Source organism: Aedes albopictus, chromosome 2 (genome assembly GCF_035046485.1).
Source record: "Aedes albopictus strain Foshan chromosome 2, AalbF5, whole genome shotgun sequence".
Taxonomy (NCBI): domain Eukaryota; kingdom Metazoa; phylum Arthropoda; class Insecta; order Diptera; family Culicidae; genus Aedes; species Aedes albopictus.
The window spans coordinates 244,269,260-244,291,196 of record NC_085137.1 but is presented as its reverse complement, the minus strand read 5'-3'; the positions used below and the strand labels follow the sequence as shown (position 1 = coordinate 244,291,196).

General features: G+C 43.0%; 2 protein-coding genes across 2 annotated transcripts; one reads left to right on the top strand and one right to left on the bottom strand.

Annotated features, from left to right (window-relative positions):
- Positions 1–1,071: 1,071 nt before the first annotated feature.
- LOC115269953 (uncharacterized) lies at positions 1,072–9,884 on the top strand. The gene is made up of 2 exons (XM_062854677.1): positions 1,072–1,251; positions 8,832–9,884. The coding sequence occupies exons 1-2, from the start codon at positions 1,072–1,074 to the stop codon at positions 9,882–9,884; spliced, it is 1,233 nt and encodes a 410-aa protein (XP_062710661.1).
- Positions 9,885–10,018: 134 nt separating this feature from the next.
- LOC115270471 (uncharacterized) lies at positions 10,019–11,348 on the bottom strand. The gene is made up of 2 exons (XM_062848779.1): positions 11,153–11,348; positions 10,019–11,087 (listed from the first exon to the last, which is right to left on the bottom strand). Exons 1-2 carry the CDS (start codon positions 11,158–11,160, stop codon positions 10,019–10,021), a joined length of 1,077 nt encoding a protein of 358 aa, XP_062704763.1. The 5' UTR covers positions 11,161–11,348.
- Positions 11,349–21,937: the final 10,589 nt, after the last annotated feature.

Genomic DNA, 21,937 nt, shown 5'->3' with positions numbered 1-21,937 from the left:
TCATTCCACATAATTTACCATCGATACACAACTAATTTTGAGAAAAACAACACCATCTATTTGTAATCTAAACCAAACAACAACCAATTCCAGCCTCTCTGGAAGGCAATGGCTGATTTTCAGAAGCAGCTACGCCTGATAATTCCACAGAATTCACTTTTCTGGCTGGAACCATTTTCAGCTGTGTACCGTGTTTGGTGGATAGCGAGCTATTTTAATAGAGGACAAATTTTCGTCATTCTGCCAAAAATGCCAAAAAATTAATGCTTGGCACTTGAATCATCACATGCCTTCGATTTTGTGTAAAACATCAAACTTGTTGGTTCAAATGCTGCCAAATAAGAGCGGCAATTACTAGGAATTCGTTTATCGACGAAAAAAGTTCCCCTCCCTAGTACATAAGGAAACATAGAAAGATAGCAGGTCGATTACTTCCGTGGAAAGTGCTTTCCATTTCGGATGGTTGTTTTCATGTGGTTCGATTAGTTGCTAAATATCAAGCTGAAAGAATTGGAAATGATAAATAAACAAGAGAAATCAACAACATACTTAAATATGTTTTTCTTTATAATGTCGTCGAACAATAGAAATTTTCATAAATTGATTAGGAGCATCATGAATTATAGTTTAGTCCTCAGCGGAGAGAACGTGTTTATTTGCAATCTTCACCGTCACGTTAGTCTGCTTACCGGGATCGAAAACCACATTGCTCTGGGCAGAGAGTTCAAACACCACCAAGAAATGGAGATGCTTGAACTTTCCCAACAGATAGATGCCTGGGCTGTTATTGTTGGGTAGTGGATAACAGGCAATACAACGGGTATGGAACAGGAGAAAATGATAGATCGCTGAAATTGAGCCGGTTTTAGAATTCGTGTACTTGGGCTCACTGGTGATCGCCGACAACGACACAGGCAGAAATATTCATAGACGCTTTGTGACAGGAAATCCAACTTACTTTGGACTCCGCAGAACTCTACGATAGAACAAAGTTTGCCGTCACCCGTAGTTAACTTCTAACTCTGAGCAGCAGCTTGGCAAGATCATTGACTTGCGTCCACGGAGTCCAACATGAGAACGGCCTTGTTGCGGCTTCGTAACTCGATGGACGATGCCAAGCAAGATTACGTGAGACTTGAGAAGACTGCAGCAGCGGCGGAACCGGTGAAAGTTAAGGTTATACGAAGTCTACCCAGACGGAGGCCTTCGCTTTCGCAGAAAGTTCAGAAGATGTGGTGGATGCGACTGCTCGTGATAAACACTCGCAGAAGCGGATGAGGCAGCCGTCAGGTAAAAAGCTATCTGGCGGTGGCCGCAAGGCTAGGCGGATACTAACCACGAAGATCGGCAGTAATGCCGGCAAGTCGGACCCCAGCCAGGCATTCCGGAATCCTGGGAAAGGTGGACCTGAAAAGGCTGACCCGTCCCGGAAGGATGGGAACAGGAGGTTGCGACCGTTGTTAGGCCCTCAGCAACCACAGAGTGGGGTGAACCAAAGGGAGGCCCCCCTTGGACGAAGGTCGAGTGAAAGCTAAAGAAAAAGCTGCAGGTCGAGGAAGTCAGGGACATCAAGCTTAGGCGGAACCGGAGTACCAAGCGCGAGAAAAGCCAAGCGCTCGTCATCAAGATTGAACTGTCTAAGTACTCGGACGTCTGAAGGCGATGCGAAGCGTTGCCAAGCTCGTGGATCTGGGAGCCGACGTGGGCAGTATTAGGTGAAATGAGCTCAAGCGCGACAAAGAACACGAAAGTCCTAGACGAAGGGGTAGAGGTGAGGGCTCATACAGCAGAGGCAACTCTGAAGGTGAAGAACCTAGACGAGATCACCGAAGTGGAAGAGCTCGTCACGACACTGCGGCAACAGTTCAAGGGCCGGCAGGCACACAGGTATCTTTGGTTCTGCTACCTGCGGCGGACGTAAAAAAAGTACATTAAAGTAGGGAGGATTAATGTAGGCTAGTGCGTATGTCATGTGACGTTCCACGAGCCACCGGAGATTTTTTTCAGGTGTCTGGAACCAGGACATAAATCATGGAACTGCAAAGACCCCGACTGGAGCAAACTGTGTAGGAGATGCGGCGCCGAAGGCCCTAAGGCACAAGGCTGCACGAGACCACCCATTTGTTTGATTTGTTACGGGAAATCCGTGAACAACAGGCACCCAATGGGTGGTCCAAATTGCCCGGCCTTCAAGAAACCCGCAATGCAAAAATCATAGTGCAGGTAACGCAGCTGAACCTGAACCAGTGTGACGCAGCTCAGCAACTACTTTGTCAGGTAACTGCTGAGTGGGAGACGAATATCGCCATCATAACGGACCCATTCCGAGTACCCGTCGGCAACGGCAATTAGGTTTCGGTGGGTTCAGCAAAATGGCGGCGATATGGACGACGGATAAATACCCCGTTCAGGAATTGATGTCTACTACCTATGAGAGCTGCGTGGTCGCCAAAGTAAACGAGGTCTTCTTCTGTAGCTGTTATACGCATCCACGGTAGTCGATCCAGCAGTTCACGCCGACGCTGGACTGTATGACGACCGTGTTGATAGGGCGAAGGTCGGTGGTAAAAGCGGGTGACTTCAATGCCTGGGCCGAGGAATGGGGAAGCCGTTTCAAGAACCAGCGGGGTCAGATCCTACTAGCCTAGTGGCCATACTAGATGTCGACCTGGCTAATGTCGGTACCAAGAGTACCTACAGTCGGCACGGTGCGGAGTCGATTATTGACGTTACTCATTGTAGTTCTGGCCTAACAAGTAGTTCGAACTGGAGTAGACGATAGCCACATTCACACCGATCAGCTGGCGGTTCACTACATTATCGACTACAACATCAGCAGGTAGCGGGTAGAGGAAGAGGCGGCTAGGCCAAGGTCTAGCCATCGCACGTGGAAGACTTCATACTTCGACGAAGGTGTATTTAGGGAGGCGCTTCACCGTGAGCGATACCTACTTGGTTTAGACGGCGACGAGCTGGTAGCGGTGCTCGCGTGCATCCCGAGCGTGTCATGCGACTATGCCTAGGCGAGTCCACCCTTAATGGGAAACCGGCTTACTGGTGGACTCAAGTGATTGCGGACTTGCACCGCACCTGCCTACGGGCTAGGCAACAGATGGAGCGAGCACGATCTGAGGAAGAGCGAAGATGGAGATAAGGACAACATAAAAGGCATGCTTCGAGGATCTCTGTCATAGTGCCAATGCGAATCCGTGGGGTGATGCCTTCGGGATCATGATGGTCAAGACAAGAGGTGTAATGGCTCCTACATAGCAATCTCCGGAGATTTTGGAGGGAATCATCGGGGGGCTTTTTTCGAGTCATGATCCTAGTCCTTGGCCTTCCTTCGTAGGACAGCCGGAGGCTGGGGCTGGCGTAGAGGAGAGGGTCACCGATGTTGAACTTGCGGAGATAGCAAAGTTCCTTAGCGTAGGTAAGGCCCCAGGTCCGGACGGAGATCCGAACCTGGCCTTAAAAGAAGCTATTGCAGAGGCTCCCGAGATGTTCAGCCCTGTTATGCAGAAATGCCTGGACGAGTGAGTTTTTGCAGAAGTTTGGAAGAGGCAGAGCCTGGTTCTATTGCCAAAGGTGGGGAAACTACCCGGAGACTCGTCGGTATATAGACCAATACGCTTGATCGACACGGCGGGGAAGGTGCTCGATAAGATCATCGTCAATAGAACATTGGAGCACACCGAGGAGGTAAATGGTGTCTCGAGTAGCCAGTACGGCTTCCGGAAAGGGAGGTAGACCATAGACGCCGACAGGATTTAAAAACCGCCAAGGTAGTAATCCAGTTCACGCGCCATCTCCTCTGTAGCTCCAAGACGATGTGAGTCCTGACGTCTTTAAAGTAAAGAAGTGCCGGCCATCAGGCCAGGTGTAACGACAAGTGAGGCTGTGCTGGAAGTAAGCGCTGCGTATGGTTATGTTCTTAGAGCCGGGGCAATCGATCAATCGTAGGCCGAAAGGAAGCTTATGTAATGATGACGTGAATCCTTATGATATCATTGTATTAAGATCCACTATTTAGTCAACATTACAGTTTGCTCGAGTACACTTCAGCTTTTGTTTAGTTTTTATGGAAACGAAGATTGGTACAGCATTCGCATTAATAACAGTTGCGAGAAGCTATTACTTGCACCAGAACGATATAATTTGTAGCAAAACTTTCCGCTACTACTAGCTCGTAATATGTCTGATCCGCCCTACGACGATGACGGCGACGACGACGGTGGTAAAAGTTTAATTAGATTTCGCATCGAACAAAACCTCCCAGAGGCGACGATGGCGTAAATTTTCACACTTTATCAACATGATAAAAACGATTTATTCTAACGGAAGTAGTTTATCGTCAAAAGTTAACACATGCGTTTTTGCCTTCTCTCTTTCCGGAGTTGGAAGATAATTTCAGTCAGCATATTAATGCTCTCAATTTGTAAAAAGAGCTAGGGAAAGTCATGTGACGTAATTACTTCGGTGCAGTGCACAACATCAACGCTATTTTAGTATAAATCATGATCCGCAACACCCCAGCAGGGATGCACACGCTCCGGTCGGTATACGTAATAGGGAAAAGCAAACATTATTCACCGTTCGAGCAACAATGTAGCAGACGACGACGGACGGTGATTGATTCTGGGAAAATGATGTTCAAATCTAGGTTTTCCATCCGGCAGCAGTGTTTGATCGCTGCTCTGACTGGTCGTCGTACCGTAATGGGAAGCGTTTGCTTCAGTAATGCCGCGCTAGCTTCGACGCTTTACCTAAATGATGATGCAGCTCCCATTTTGCAACTTTGTACTTGTCAATTAGTCATGATTGCTCCAAAAATGAACATATTTCGCAGTTATGAAATTGGTAACAATAACAGAATATTTCACTTCTGCAGTAAATGAATTCCCCAAATTACTGGAGCATTTACCGGATGGATGTGGTTAAAATTATAATCATTCAAAACTCCAACTAGCTCCTGAATCACATTTCATTTGAGATTTAAAGGAAATTTCATCCCAACTTAAAATTTCAATCAATGAAATAACCTGTTACGTTTTCAAGTATTGTTGACTTGTTGAGTGCAGTTTCTAGCCCTTTTTACAACATGCAACCTCATCGAAGTGTATTCATATATTGCAATACAGCTAGCTCGGATGCTGGCAAACATGAGATAACTGAGTTATTTGGCTGCAGATTGGAATGCTGTTTCATTCTTGGCTTTTCTCTGATACCGACTGTATAGTAAAGTCTGTGTGTTGCAGTATGAACCCCTTCCCATGCAACACGTCATTTTATGGTCCCCATTGTATTGCAAGATTCAGAGTATCGATGTATTATGCCTCTCAAGAAAAATCAGAATATGGCGATTATCTGCCTCTGGCTTCTGATATTAGCGCGACAGCCACTAATCATAACAGCGTCGCCAGATTTAAAAGTATATAGGGTATTTGTGCCTATCTTAGTCTCATTAAGGATGTGCAACATGAAAAATCACTCACAGCGCAATGTATACGCTTCAAACTTAATGATACAAACCTTTAACATACGTGCTCACTTCCACTGTTGATCTTACGATGCACTAGAGTGGGATTTACCTTCAATATTTGATTTAATTGCGATCACAAATCGCGAGCCACTCGCACCTATCTTCAGCACACCGTAAAATTTTCATCTCATCGCGGTCCACCGGGTGGCCCCTTATTCATCTCAACAGTATTTACAGCAAATCCACAACCACTCTCACATTTTCTCATCGTAGAGCATTCTGCACTCACCCACTAACGCACTCCCTTTCCCTAGCAGGTGACAGTTTCATTGTGATTGTTTTTCTCTCTCGCAAAGGAGAAGTCACAACAATGTGCGGCGCGACGAATCGTCTATGCTCGCTCCCCACGTTTTGCACTCGCATACATTCACAGCTGATTGGCAAATCAGTGCTGCCGAACTGGATGATAGTTCGTAAAGCTTGAGCGGTAGCAGCATATTTAGATGAAAACCAAACCAAATATTTTGAAAGAAATGGCGTCGGAAAATGAAATTATTGATCGATTTGCGTAGAAGTTCGATTACCAAGATGTTAAACCAAGAAACGACCATATTCTGATTGAAAAAACATCGTATTTGTAGTGACCAAATCTCATTCAATTAACTACTTGTTTCTTGATGTCTGGCACCGCTGTGATGCTTGCTTTGGTGCTTCGGCAGAGATGTGCGCCGCGGTTAAAACATCATTTTTGGTCGTCGGCGGCGGCGGCGTTAAAAATGAGAATTCAATATTTCGCTCTTTTACATCTTATATAGCGAAACATTTTAACAAACTATACTTTGCATATGAGAATGTAAATACACTAAAACCTCAATTTATGCATGTTATTTTAATGCACTTTTTAATTGATGCACCTTTTTTATGACCTGCATAAATTAAGGGAAAGCTACTCAGAACCAATATTGTGCATAAGAATATTTAATAATGACGGTAACTATTGCAACGGCGGCTAAAGGGTGTTTATAAGGGTGAGCAAATGGAAGTCACAGGGGAGTTTCACGGGGTTCCCAGGGGTTTCCGCGAGGTACCAGGAGATCTCCGGGGGGTTTTCGGGGGTCTGAGGGGGTTTTCGAAAGCATTGCAGAGAGTTTCAGAGGATTTTCGACGGGGTTTGGAGGCGTTACTGGTACGTTTTCGGGGGTTTCCGAGGATCTCACGTGCGTTAAACGGGTGCAAGTGGGGGTTCAGATGCGTTACATTGGGTCCGAGGGGATTTTAGAGGGATTTTGGAGGCATTTCAGGAAGTTTCAGAGCATTTTTGGCGGGATTCAGAGGCCTTATGGAGGCGTTTTCGGGGGTTTCGGAGCGTCGCAGGTGCGTTACATGGGGTACGAGGCGGTTTAAGGGGAATTTTGGAGCCATTTCAGGAAGTTTCAGAGCATTTTCGGCGGGATTCAGAGGCGTTACGGAAGCGCTTTTTTTATGCACAAATTTCCCTCATTTTATGCCTTTTTTAATTTATGCACCCCCAGCCATGTGCATAAATTGAGGTTTTAGTGTAGTAACTTGTAATTGCGCACTCGTATATAGTGCGGCAGACAATTAAACGTTCCATAATAAATAAAAAAAAAACCATAAGGCGCAGTCCACAAATTACGTAACGCTCTTGGGGGAGGGGGGTAGTATGGCCAAGCGTTACGGCCCATACAAAAAATTTTGGATTTCCATACAAAAAAGCGTTACGGAGGGGGAGGGGGGGTCGCAAAAATATAAATTTTAGCGTTACGTAATAAATGGATGCTGCCTAAATAATTCTTAAGTTATGGCATGAATTGAATTATAAGAACCTGAATTCTTCAGATTTCATTACATCGGAGAAAATTGGGTTGATTTTGAAATTCCTCACATTTTGTATGTATGTAATGAAAAATTGACGAAAAATTTTAAACCTCATTTACTCGAAAGTGGGTTTTTGTCACTTACACCCCTTTGCTTCTAACCCCCTCAATTATAAACGAACGTCGTTATGACGCCACGCGGGGAAAAGCATGCATGCTGTCATTGCATGCTTTATACACCTTGTGTGAAGAATATGATATTTGCTAGGATTTTTATATGATGATATATAAGTGACTAAAAAGTAACTAAAATCTCAACAGGATCATTGAACGAAATATTTTGTTTATTCGGCAATGAATGACATGCATTCATTTTGGGAGCGTTTAAACTTAAATCGATTATTTTCTGAAGATTATTGGGGAAATTCTAAGTTCGGCGGCGTGATGAGTTTTAAGCTGGCGGCGTGCTAGAAAATCAAAACATCCGGCGGCGTGAAGTAATAAATCTCGACGGCGCACATCTCTAGTCCTTGAGACAAAATGAGATGAATATAGGTACTAGGCCGAAGAAGGGGGCTTTTACCCTAATTCCATTATATGGGGTTTGACAGCAAGAACACTCATTCCACTGAGCCACTCTTGCCGTTCATCACAAATACATTCAAAAACATCTGTCAATTCGTGATACCCACGTGCTTTTGTTTTTGGCGGGAACACTTTTTCTTTTGTTTTGCCTTGCGACTGTCATGCGGCGGTATGCCTTGCGAGCGTACGACCGCCGCAGGACTCTAATAAAAGATAAGCGCGACAATACACTCGTAACCCCATTTCCATGCGGGCGTGATGATGTGCAAATCGTAAACTTTGTGTTTTTGTTCTGGAAACAGATTTGTTTTTGTTCCTGAAAATCATTTTCAGTCTTCTCCATTCTTTGTCGCATATTTGTGTACCTACAGTCGTGGTCCAATAGTCTGTCATGGGCACGCTAAATATGTTGGAAATAAAAGCGCAGGCGAGGCTTTGTTGACGTAGACTCGCTTTGGATGTGATAGGGTTAATTAAAACACTCTATGATTGTTGAATTGAAACTGACTGTATTCTCCGGACAAGCCGGTATTTATACCCCCCAAATATGTTGCACATCAATTATTACCTACCGGGTCTTATGGAAGACTCCTGGAGTGACTTATGCTAGGTCAGCACGTGACAAAATCAATCGGTCCGAACTTTGCATGTCGCAAACGATCGAACTGTAAACAGAGCAAGCATGGAACCTTGATGAAGTTCAATCGTTTTGCGTCAGCATATTATGGCGCCAGCACCAAACCGAATAGCGACACTGGGACTAGCGACACTTTTTTTTACTTCCGAAAAGACTGTCAATGTCATGTTAATGAAAATTGAAAAGAAGAAGAAAAAGTTGCGATTGTCAAACGTTGTTGTTGTCTACGATCAAGAACTAGTTTTTACTCTCATCCGATTTGGATTTGCAAGATTCCTAGTCATAAATAACTAATTTGGTAATTCAAAATGTTCGTCATCGTCACGCCAGTGAAAATACAGTGTACCATGCATTATACGCACATTACTTCCTGGGAATTCCTAAATTGGAAATTGCTAAATTGTACGGGAAGGCTCCGTCAACGATTTGGGAATGGTTCTCCAAGTTTGAAATGAACGGATGTGTTCAACGGAAGAAACGGGAACAAGTTTACAAAAAATTCGGGATCCAAATGCGACAGTGGCTTGTGGACTTGTACCGTAGAGAACCAATTCTTTTCTTAGATGAGGCCAAGATAAAATTCCAATTGCATTTCCATTCTACAATCAGTGTAGCATCAATATGGGTGATTCTTCAGGACTCCGGGTTTTCGTGGAAAACAATTGAGCGACGGGCAATACAAATACGCGAAGACGAAATTGTGAGGTTCACACGGGAAATGCTAGCAGTTCCTTGGGAGCTCTTTAATATTGTGTTCTTGGATGAGGTGAGCTTCAACAATAAGGATATGCTGCGCCGGAAAGGCTACGGTGTAGTTGGAAAAAAATTGATTTTCCGAGGAGAATTCTGTAGGAAACCAAGAGTCTCTTTTTTATGCTTTTTGGGAATGAATGGTATTCTGGACAGCTTCTTCACGGAAGGAACATTTAACAGGAAAAAATTCTTTTCCTGTTGCAAGGACTTTGCCCTGAACAATCCAAGTGTGCAGCGATATCCAGGATTCAATTCAGTTTGGATTATGGACGGTGCAAGGATCCACTGCGATGCGAACATCATCAGGTTTCTCAGATCAATCGGTATTATTCCGATTTTTCTGCCTGCTTATGGTCCGTTCTTTAACCCAATAGAGATTGTGTTTGGTCGGATCAAAGAAGACATGAAGAGACACCACATTCAGCATAAATTACCACTAACTGAAGTTTGCGAATCACTTAACCGCTTCAAATCATTTCCCTGCACTAAAATCTTCAACCACTGCGGATACTTTGCTGGTGGCACATTTTCGCCTGAAAAAGGACTTTCCCAGGATCCGAAATACATGGAATTGAATATTTCACCCAAGTAATATGCCTCTAATGAATGAAACGAAATAAAATAGATCGTTTTGCAAATTGCTAAATGCTTTTTATTTTTCCACCAAGAATGATTCCGTCATCAAAACACCAAAATTGGTTTAAAATTTCATAAAAAAAAAACAAATCAATTGTGATCGATGTCCTCACAATCCGTAACATCTGCAGATAGGGTCTTGCTGAGTTCAGTTTCTTCAGGTCGCATAGTTGTTTCCATCGCCGAGCAAATTTCGGATCCGAACATACCCCTCGATTCTAATACTTCCACTTTGTGTGCCACTCCTTGAAGAATTTTGCTCGCCAGTGCAATGTCCTGTTTGATGTCGGCAATCCCCTTCATCCAGCCTTCGTTAATCGTATTCGCCACTACCATTCCCCTATGCACCGATTGGAGTCTTGCTGCTTCGGACACTGGCGTCCAGCGGAAATATTTAGTCAGCTCCAATGGTGGTGTAGCAGCTAGCTTCAATCGCTCTCTCTCATGAGCTGGCGAAGAATTGATCAGATTCGCCCACAACAGCCAAGAACTGAAATGCCCCTCCAGGTCTCGGTGTTTATCACGCAACTGATTTGCCAATGCAGCATCGTCTTTAGTTGAGTGAGCTCCCGATCGATCCGGAGTTTGTGGTGCGACCAATTTTCGTAGTAAACACTGGTACTGGGAGTTCGTGCCGACATTAGTGGAGTACACATAAACATATACGTTGATATGTTTTCCACGCCACTTCACTAACAACCGGTGCTTCAGATCGGTGATAGAAAATCCTTTCTTTTTCTCCTTATCTTGTAAAGTTACGAATCGCGCAATGTCCTCGCAGTCGGGTTCAGATTTGTCACACCAGTTCGGATCTTCATCCCGGAAAACCACTTCGCGACGAACATGCTTCTTCACCGCCTCCCACAGGGATTGAATGATGTCTTGCGTAGAATTTCCGTCGATGTCGCACCGAAACATTTCTCGAGGTCGCAGCTGGTTGCGGTAGAAACGTTCGAAAAAAAATCCCTTGAACAAGAACAGTTTTTCTTCCTTCTCGGCTGCAGAATCAGATGGAATACCGTCACCAGCATCGTCGCCCGTTTCACTGATGTTGCTGCAATCTGAATCAATAACTGGGGAGAGAGCCGATGCAATTGGATCTTCTGCTTCCATTTCATCCTCCGAAACCAGATATTCTTCCTCTTCGTAGTCGCTGTCGCTAGAATATTCCATCAATAATAAGGTTAGATGGATTTTTTTTTGTGAAACACTATTCAAACTTACTTTTTCATTGTATTTAAGTAAAACCAATTAAATAATCAAATCAAAAGCAGCAACATCACACAACAGTTTGTTTATCTGCTGAGTTTTCTTTTTTACCTTGCCGGCGATGTTGACAGTTGTTTATGATTTGGTTGCCAGATTATACGATTTGAATTGTCGCAAGTATGCAGGGTTGCTAGTCCTGCAGCGCTGAAAATTTGATTTATTTCTAAAAACACAATATAATTCTGTGACCACCGTATTTTAATTTATTAACCATGGGCACGTCTTTTCATTTGTGCACCACATTGTTCTTCAAACCCAGGCACTGACTGGCATCGCTATCAGCTCAGTGCCTCTCCTTTATTCAATCTAGGTATAATATATTTACAATTTATTTCCATTTACCTACCAGTTGATACCTAGCTCTCCACTGAGCTGTGTGATGCACCTTCAAGGATATACCTACCATTCAACACTCCTCCTCATCACACCACAGATCCGACGCGTCCCGAGCTTCACCTAGCAGTACTCCTCCAGCCTACCGAGCTCCTGCTTAGCAACCGAGCTACCAGACTCCTCCTGGCTCCAAGCAGATTCTACTATCAGGCCCTGGCTCCAAGCTACGTCTGCTACTAAGAGGCTACCAAGGTCCTCCTGGCTCGAAGCGTCTTCCGCCTCAAGTACCTTCTGCCATCCAGCTCCAGCGTCCATCGATCAGCCAGCACCCTCTGCCTCTTGGTTCCAGCGAAGGTCTTACACGGCTATCAGTCCTCATCGAGTGTTGGTCCCCTCACCGCATCTTGTTGTCTCAACGAATATTGGCACCAGGCCTCATCGCATCTTGGCACCTCATCGGGTATTGGCCTCCTCATCGTATCTTGGATACCCCATCTCGGTCTCCTCGCTTCCCGAACCACCACCACTGCGGCGGGAATCGAACCCACGCTCCGCAGCACGATGCGACTAAGAGCATGGTGACCCTAGCCACACGACCACGCAGCCACCAAGATTACTCAAGAGAGGGGGACCAGCATGTCCGGATCCTTTATTAGTTCGGGATTCAACTAAATCCCGTTCACCGACGCAGCTGCGTTCCAAACCAAGCGTACTTTGCCTTGTTTCCTTAGGTTCACCACGACATTCAGCGGCAGATGCCACGCAGTACACTGTGGTGAATACGCCAAATCCGCATCAGTTGCTTTTTGAGGGTATCCTTTCGACTGGTATTCCTAATTCTGTCGACATACGTTCTCCTTCAGTCGAGCTGTTCTTCCGCTGGCTCTGGTGCCGGCGAACGATGTGTTCGACGATTCTTCCCGCATCAGGTCATGAAGCTGCTGATTGCTCACCGGTGCCACGGAGTGCAGATTCAAGTATGTCTGCGCAGAAGGCTTCCGTTTCTCTGAGCCGTAAATCGTCAAGCCCATCTTTGAACTAACGGCGATTGGTTCGTTCGGTTTCCGGACGCGTGACTTCAGCGGCGCGATTAGATGTAGGTTGCCCAGTCCGATAAGGCACTGTCGGAAGCAACCATGACCTGTAAGGACCTGTGTCAGGTGGAATGTAACTTCCCCATGGCGCCTATTAATCCAACTATCTACCCTCGGTGTCAACCTATGGGTCCACCTTCCTTTGGTGGAACTGTCCCACGCGCGCTGCCATTTGACCATAGAGGCCATCCTGGCAGTCCTGCGTATACCTCTTGTGCCGCGCATTTCGAAGCACTCCATGTCCTTCCTGATAAAGATGCCGATAGGCACCATACCAGTGATGACACAGAGATCGTCGTATGACACGGTACGGTACGCGCTCGCAACCCTCAGGCACATCAGCCTATAAGTACTTTCCAACTTAGCTCGGTAGCTATCGATACTTAGCGCAGTGCCCCACGCTGGGCCGCCATACCTTAGTATGGACGTAGCGACACTATCCAGAAGCTTGCGCTTACTGGCGTACACCGCAGAGTTATTGGACATCATCCGGGACAGCGCTGCAATAGCTGTGGAGGCTCTTTTACAGGCATAATCAACGTGGCTATCGAAGTTTAGCTTATCGTCGATCATCACGCTCAAGTGTTTGATGGAGCGCTTTGTCGGGATAGTGCACTCCTCTGTTTACAACCGTCACCTCAGTCTTGTAGTGAGTCAATTCCAGTTTCCTGGACTTTATCCACAACCTTGATCGAGTGGTCGGTAGTCAACTTCACCTCCTCGATCGTTTCACCGTAGACTTCGAGCGTAATGTCGTCGGCAAATCCGACAATCTTCACTCCCACTGGGTACTCTAACCTCAACACCTCGTCGTGCATGGCATTCCATAACACCGAACCCAGGATGGAATCTTGCGGGACTCTTGAGGTTATGTGAAAGCACTTCGGAGCCGACCCACCTCCGTGTCGTAAGGGAATGTCCATAAATTACGTCACGCAAAAATTGGTCATTTTCAACCCCTCCTCCCCTCCCCCCTATGTCACACTTTTTGTATGGAACCTTTGAAAGTTTTGTATGGGTCGTCACACTTTGCTGAAATAACCCCCCCCCCTCACACCTTAATACGTGACACTATTTATGGACGCTCCCTAAACTAGTACTCGATTCTGAAAGTACCAGCGGATCTTTGATGAACACCGACCACCAATGTGTAAGTTCAGGCAGATTAAATACACTCAGCGAAAAAAACTAGCGAAATTCATCGAAATACCTTATGAAAATTTGCTATAACTAATTCTTATGGATGACATAAGAAAACCTTATAACAATTGATCGTGCTTGCTATAACAAATTTCATAAGATAGACTTATGAAAAGAACAAAAAAATCCTAAAATGATGCAGACTGGATTCGATCCATGAACGTCGGGATCGCCGAGCCCGTGTTTTATCCACACGGCTACCGACGCTTGAGAATACCATGTTGCTAAACATGAATAAAAGCCAAGCTGTGAGACGATTTTACGTCATAGAGTGGACCTTATGAAATTCATCCGAATCATTATGAATTATTTAAAGGCCGTTTCATAAGTTGGGCCTTATGGAAGACTTAAGGTTATTTGGCTGAGTGTAGAGTTTCTGCCTCTTCCTTCACGTAGCCGCTCCGCGATGTTCATTCGCCTGAACTCATCGCAGTTACGTATGAGATGATCCATTCACATACAGTTGTTCACCACATTTGATGTGCAATGCAGATTTCTTGCAAGCCCTTGTTGGTAGTGTTTTCAATTAGAACAATCTATGCCAATCGCGAAAAGAAGTCAATATTCTCGGTGTACAACATTTAGAAGGTTATACATTCAGAAAATCTGGTAGTTGTTTGATGACGTAATTCAAATCGTTCAAAGGCGTGAACAAAATAATCTAGCACTCATTTATTTGATCAACGTGAAAAAACGATAAGAACGACGTCATATGTTAACGATCAAAACTGATGTTTACATAGGTAACTAGCCTGCCTTATGATATTGTATGCCGTGGTCAATATTGATTATCTACTTCCTACGGGCTTGAACAGCCAGCAGTGCATATACATATACATATGTCGTCGGTTTCCTGCAATAGGGGCACAACTCAAAAATGTAAATTTTCAGAATGAGCGTTTGAAAATTGGCAATCTTGAAGCACCTCCTACAAGTTCACTTATTTCTCTCATTATTCGACAAAAGTACAGTAGACGTTCGATAACTGCAACATGTTTACGTTTCACTTATCGAATGAAATTCGATAACTGCAACAACTGACAGGCTTCAAAGAACTGTCACTTGTTGCAGAATGCAACTAATGTGCATTCGGAAAACATCGCATTGCATCAAAAATGCATGCAAAAAACATCGCATCGCTGTTGACATTTCAGTTTGACGGATAGCGGTGCGATAACTGCAAAATTGTTGCACTTAGCGGACTTGCAGTTAAAAAGCATTGCAGTTAAAGCGTTTGCACCGAGCGAACGTCTACTGTAAACGAATTTTGATTGTTGTATCATGGAAAGGGGCTGAAGGACTATCTGTTTCATGGATTTTGAATTACTATTTTTTATCGACTATTGAAAAAGTTGACTGATTTTGAGTTGTGCCCTTATTGCGGAAAATTGGTGAAAATACAAAAAATCTCGCGTTTCTCAACGAATTTCGGAACGGGTCTTTGTGAGATGAAAGTTTGCATAGTTTTTCATCATTTGCCATCAAAATCTAAAAAATGACAAATTTTGAGTTGTGCCCCTATTGCAGGAAACCGACGATGTGTACTGTATGCAGTATCTTTGTGCTTGTCATCATTCAGTAAATTATTGTGAAACTCCTAACTACAGGTTCGTCCCCAGTGGGAATGTAACGCCACAATAAAGAATAAAATTGTTGTTTTTTAATGTCTCCATTATCAACGTCAGATAAGCTACTTTCAAAGCTCACCTTGTATGCACGGAGGCATGAGTAGTCACTCATAGTCTCATAGATTAAATCTTATTTTCGTAAGAGTTTTACACTTTTCCAAGCAGGATATTATGCGACAGTTTTTCTTAGCACATGGAAAATGTATTCACAGCGTTTCCATACTTCGCATCACTAAAAGGCGCGTCTGGCGTGACATTTAAATTCCTTGACGTGTTCGTACCTAACCTACCGACAAAGGCATGAACAGCAACGTGAGCAGCGCATTTTTGCACGTTCCATCACAAACTCCTGCCAATCCGATTACCTCTCTGAGCATGGTAAGGTAACGGGAGCACTATGCAAATGCGTTAGAGATTCAATACCTTTCGATCATATCGCACTACTTCTCGTTAAAGTAGTGCACGATTTGCATTAGCGTTAAAGTGTTTGCTGCTGAAAGTATTTTCCCAGCCAGCATTTACAAACGACAAAAATTCTGTATAATATGTTTCCCTCTTCTCAGAAGAATGTGCGCGACCCTCGTACAAAGCGCATAAATCTTCCAGGGTTCCATCTGCATACAACGCGAGCTTATACCTACCATGCAGCAGTAGTAACTGTTTAGAATAATTGTGTAACATTCTTTGCCGGCATCCGTCGTGTTTCTCTTTCCCTTTCATAAATATCTTCCGAGCTGGATGACAGCAATCGCGCGGGTGAAAATGTTCTCACGTCCTTTTACGACTCATTGTCCGAGGGGTATCTGGGGTGAAGCTATCTGGTGCAACCATTTCGATTTCTGTCGCTGCTTGAGAGCCGATGTAATATCCACTTTGCATGTAATTGTCACCTAAGCTGAAAATTTATTTGTGTTGTTATATGAAGATCACTTAGCCCAAGCCTTCCCTATATTTATTATAACGAGTAGCTAAAAACAGATAGAAAACGTGATATTATCTGCCATACTTCTACACGCTGGAGGAAAATATTTCAAAAAAATATATCATCCTATTCTAATTTTAGCTGGTATAGGTACTTTACCTACTTTCCGACGTTCTTACTAAACTCCAGATGGCATTGTGCAATAAGAGCAGTGGAAGATTTATTATACATGTTTTCAAATTAAACAACGTTTAATTGTATGACGGGCTTGGTGGTCTAGTGGTTACCGCTTCTGATTTGTATGCAGAAAGTCCTGCACGCAGAAAAATAAATTTTAAACACAATTAAATTCTAGTTCAAATCAACCGATTTTTCAGTTTACCATAGCGACAAACTGATTTCTAGTTTAAACTAAACTGTTCTATTGTTTGATAATACAAATTTTTTCATTTGTCGAAATTTTTGACAGTTTGTTAAAACAAACAGAGATATGGTATTTTCAACATAAAATAATGGATTGATTCAAACGACTGCACTTTTGCCACCAACAAACCCGGAATGTGATTGTGTTGGTGACGGCAGCAACTGCGGCAGCTCGGAAATCTATTTTTAGACCGTCGGTAAGCGGATGGGGAGGAGAACGACTAAAAAAGACAAAAAAGGCGAAACCGATCAACTTTTTGTGGATGCTGTCGTGAGTACCTGCGCGTTATCCATCACGGCCAAAGCTGCACTTAGAAGTTGGCGTGATGGATTTGTTGTGGCGTTGTTGGGGTAAGCATTTTATAGATGTGTGAGTGCTTTCGGACCATGTTTATGGTTTTTATTTTGTTGAAACAAATGAAATTTTTGACATTATATGAAATGTTGGTAATCGGTTGTTTTTATCGATAAACTCTAAATGAAAACAATTAAATATAACTTTGGAATAAGTAAATTCTCAGTTTGAAAATCAACCATGCTTTTTATTGTTTTAAACTAGCGCCATTTTTCTGCGTGTGGGTTCAATTCCTGGTCCGATCATTTCCTCCTACTTTGTATGTTTATATGTTCTACATATACATGTACAATTCATGTATATTCATACGATCCTATCTGTAGTATTCACCTCCGCGCCCGTCTGTCACTGACTAATCTTCTCTCTCTCTCTACCTTTCGCTACCTGTCAATGTATCAATCAAGGTCTTCTATATAAGGTAGGAACATCTGGTATCGTTACCAGTATTGGTGTTGTGTAATTTAGTATGACGTAACATGCCAGAAAGTCGGGACGGTTCGTGTTAATACACTACAATCCCCCCTCAACAATAAATAAAGTGCTCGTTACTATAGCCGAATATTAATACATAAATCTAGGCCAAAAGCGTCGTACAACATATGTTAGAGTTACTCATTTATACCGAAGAAAAGTAGCAATTATTTCGAGTCCCATATGATTGACTACATATTCTTAAATCACTTCAGATCAGCTAAAATCTGAATAATCTAACGTATACGATTGGATGTTTACGAAGCATGTGATTCGTTCAACAACAAGTCCAACCTTTGGCCTATCCTCCTCATTATCTCGATCATTAACAACGTAAACATGTTACAGTTATTTTACGTCTACTGTACGTTGATTCTGCTAGATTCTCCCTTACTTTTTATTTTAGTTTTTTTTTTTTTTTGTTTAGAGACGTCTGTAGCTATCTATGCAGTAACTATATTCTTCATACCACTTCAAATTCCTTCTCTTCATCTAAATGTCACGTGCGATATAACCAAACTTAGCCTAAACGATGGCAATACCATTCCAATTCAAAACATTAGTTCATGACATTCATGACGTTGCACCTACATGAATCCGTTTTTTTTTCACATTTATCGAGTTTCATTGCTCCGTGTAATTATTATTTTTAACATCGGAGACATCAATACTATTGTAACGAGCTCAATCCACATACGCTTACGCCAAACTAACTCTATCTCTATCATCGAAACATCTCGAAGTTTACATACATGTGGATCAGCTGTTCATTCGGAAAAAGGGAATTTCGTCTTGTCTAAAGTAGATATATGTTGAAATTCATTTATATTTCAAACATACCAAACATTTTGCCTTGCTTTTCTTTATCTGAAGAATATAACAGTTCTTATTTCCGGTTATTCGTTACAGCGCTTGCCGGCAAAACATGATCAGAATTAGGCTTCACAAGTACTTTCATACTTAGGATTGACACCTAATAATCAATCTCACAGTGACGGCCTCCAAATAATTCATTGAAACACTTTTTTAATTCAAACTTTCTATATTAGTAATCGGATGCTATATTGAAGTTTGTCTCCAGTGTACGGGAAAACGAGAACAGCGTTTCCCAAGAAAGATTATTCCAGTCGCTAGTTACTGAAATTATCAAGAATGTGACCAGAATCAACGCATCCACAGCAATCAGATATTCAAATCCATGCTGATTTTTCGTTTAATTTATGATTAGTTTGTGAATTAGTTGAATAGGCCGTAAAGTTTTCAAGCTGTAATTCACCTCTGTGGGTCACATACCTATAATACACTCACTCAACCTTTCGGTTGTTATGCGGTCAGCAGCAACACGTTAGAGCTGCGTTTAATATTTTGATTTTTTTTTATTGAGTAGTACAAAACACAACAGTAGGACAACCAAAAGTGTATTCTGTGATTCTCGACATTTTCACTCAGAACTAAACAAATCAGTTCATTAGTTGATGCTTTTGCTTCTTTTGAAATCCTGACTCTCACTAGAACCCGACCTGTCTTTCTTCAACCCCGTTCTCTTTGTGCACTATCAGAGTTATTAATTGAAGTGCCTCCTCCCACCTGCCATTGCGTGAAATTGTATATTGTGTTGTAAGCACAATGAAGCCGGAAATCTTTTTTTTTTTCGAGCGGAACGGGAATGTAACCTGCAGTCTCCAATTTGACAAAACGAATGAGGCGAGCATGTATGACAATAAGGTATGTTGACCGTCACGATTCTCAACTCTCCATATCAGTTGGGACACTGATCCATCCTGTTCATCTTCATCTCTCACTATTTCACACAACTCAACTGACTCTATTCTTCTGGATATTTTTTTTTTTATTTCATCTATTTCAAATCAGCTGATTCATATACCGTTCAGCAATTAAACCGAAATCTCATCACATGATTATTAGCTACTCCATGTTGCAAAGCTACACAGACATCATGTGTCATCTCATAAACCACTTCCCTTAGACTCATCAACGATCCAATCTTAGCACTATCGTTCATTGCCTCTATCTTTCTCGAATTCGGCAGCTTCTTTCAGCTTCAGTAACACGAATTCTTAGTATTTTCGTAAACACGAATAATTAGTATTTTCGTAAATATAAAACAATCACAAACGTACAACTCCTTGCTAATTCCCAAAAATGCAGTGAATCCTTACTTCGATTCCTTTTCTTAATGGCGTGACGGTCCTATCTTAACTGGAACATTCTTCTTTTTTTTTCGAATTTTGACTGTTGGTTATATAGTGACCGAAACGTCGGATGAAATCTTAAGAATCCGTTTTTGAGTTATTATCCTGTATCTTTGCCACCCAATGACGTTCCTTGTATTTACGTAGCTTATACGCTTCTACATGCCCATGACAAATTCTTTACACTTACTGAATCCTCGCGATTCTTGCAGAAGATCCTTCCGCCCTCCGTAACATGGTGAATCCTTAAGATTTTCGTCACTGGAAAAACCTTCCGGTCTTCGCAAACTTAGGATATTTCAAGATTTTCTTAACGAGGAGGCTCCTCAAGTTTCTCACAAATGGAAGGTCCTTCATATCTTAGCAACCTTGAAACACTGAGGATCCCCGAAACACTCGCCACTGAAAGATCCTTTCGATTTTCACAACACAAGAAAATCCTCCTGATTTTCTTAACACGTAGAATCGCTAGGATACATGCGATTGGAAGATCCTTCCGATTTTCACTACCCGGGTATCTTCCAGATTTCCTGAATTCAGAGAATCCTTGTGATTCTCGCAACTGGAAGACCCTTCCGATCTGCGCAACTTACGAAAATCCTCCTGATTTTGTGAACACGAAGAATCCTCACAATTCTTGCAACTGAAAGATTCTTTCAAACTTCGTAACCCAAGAAAATCCTCCAGATTTTCTGAACACGGAGAATCTAAATAATTCTCACAACTGGAAGATCCTTTTGATCTTCGAAACCCAAGAAAATCCTCCTGGTATTCTAAACACGAAGAATCCTTACGATTCTCGCCACTGGAAGATTCTTATGATCTTCGAAACCCAAGAAAATCCTCTTGATTTTCTGAACACGGAGAATCCTTACGATTCTCGCAACTGGAAGATCTTTCCGATCTTCGCAACCCATGAAAATCCTCCTCATTTTCTGAACACGGAGAATCCTTACGATTCTCGCTACTGGAAGATCTTTCCGATCTTCGCAATCCGAGAAAATCCTCCTGATTTTCTGAAAACGGAGAATCCTTACGATTCTTGCTACTGGAAGATCCTTCCGATCTTCGCAATCCGAGAAAATCCTCCTGATTTTCTGAACACGGAGAATCCTTACGATTCTCGCAACTGGAAGAACCTTCCGATCTTCGCAACCCAAGAAAATCCTAATGATTTTCTAAACGCGGAGAATCCTTACGATTCTTGCTACTGGAAGATCCTTCCGATCTTCGCAATCCGAGAAAATCCTCCTGATTTTCTGAACACGGAGAATCCTTACGATTCTCGCAACTGGAAGAACCTTCCGATCTTCGCAACCCAAGAAAATCCTAATGATTTTCTAAACGCGGAGAATCCTTACGATTCTCGCAACTCCGATATAATCAAAAGATGCGCAGCAATAAGACGCTCAAAAGGTATCGTTGCGCACACTTGACCACTTCTCCCTTTTCATTCAAATGCATGCAATCTTTCCTTCCTTGCATGCAAGCCACACAATGAGTAAAAATTAACACTTTACTGGGTAACTTCCGCTCATCGTGCAAATCACGAGCATCAAAATAAACATTTCTCCACCGGCTATCGAAAACCGTCCATTCTTGGTCAAATCCAAATCATGCAAATGGATTCCTCACCTGGCCGTTCCTCCACTTGATCCGGAAACTGTTCATTAAGAAGAAAAACAACAACAACCCACCGTGCTGTTTAGAATCCATCCTCGTTCGCCAGTTGTAGTATTCACCTCCGCGCCCGTCTGTCACTGACTAATCTTCTCTCTCTCTCTACCTTTCGCTACCTGTCAATGTATCAATCAAGGTCTTCTATATAAGGTAGGAACATCTGGTATCGTTACCAGTATTGGTGTTGTGTAATTTAGTATGACGTAACATGCCAGAAAGTCGGGACGGTTCGTGTTAATACACTACACTATCCATCGCTAGAACAGAAACGGGTTGAAAAAGCCGTTTCCGTTCCTTCCTAATTTCACAGCACAGTGTCTATCTATCTAACGTCACGTGGGCAAAGATTTTTTCTATCGAGGTCCGGGGCATACGGATTGCTCAGAAAATCCCCACACCCGGAGAAACTCTGTACAAGCGA

Bases quoted from the DNA above. Each gene is read 5' to 3' on its own strand.
- LOC115269953 (XM_062854677.1), top strand. From the start codon at position 1,072: ATGAGAACGGCCTTGTTGCGGCTTCGTAACTCGATGGACGATGCCAAG. The intron at 1,252-8,831 runs GTGATAAACACT...TCATAAATAACT, and splicing joins TGTGGTGGATGCGACTGCTC to AATTTGGTAATTCAAAATGT.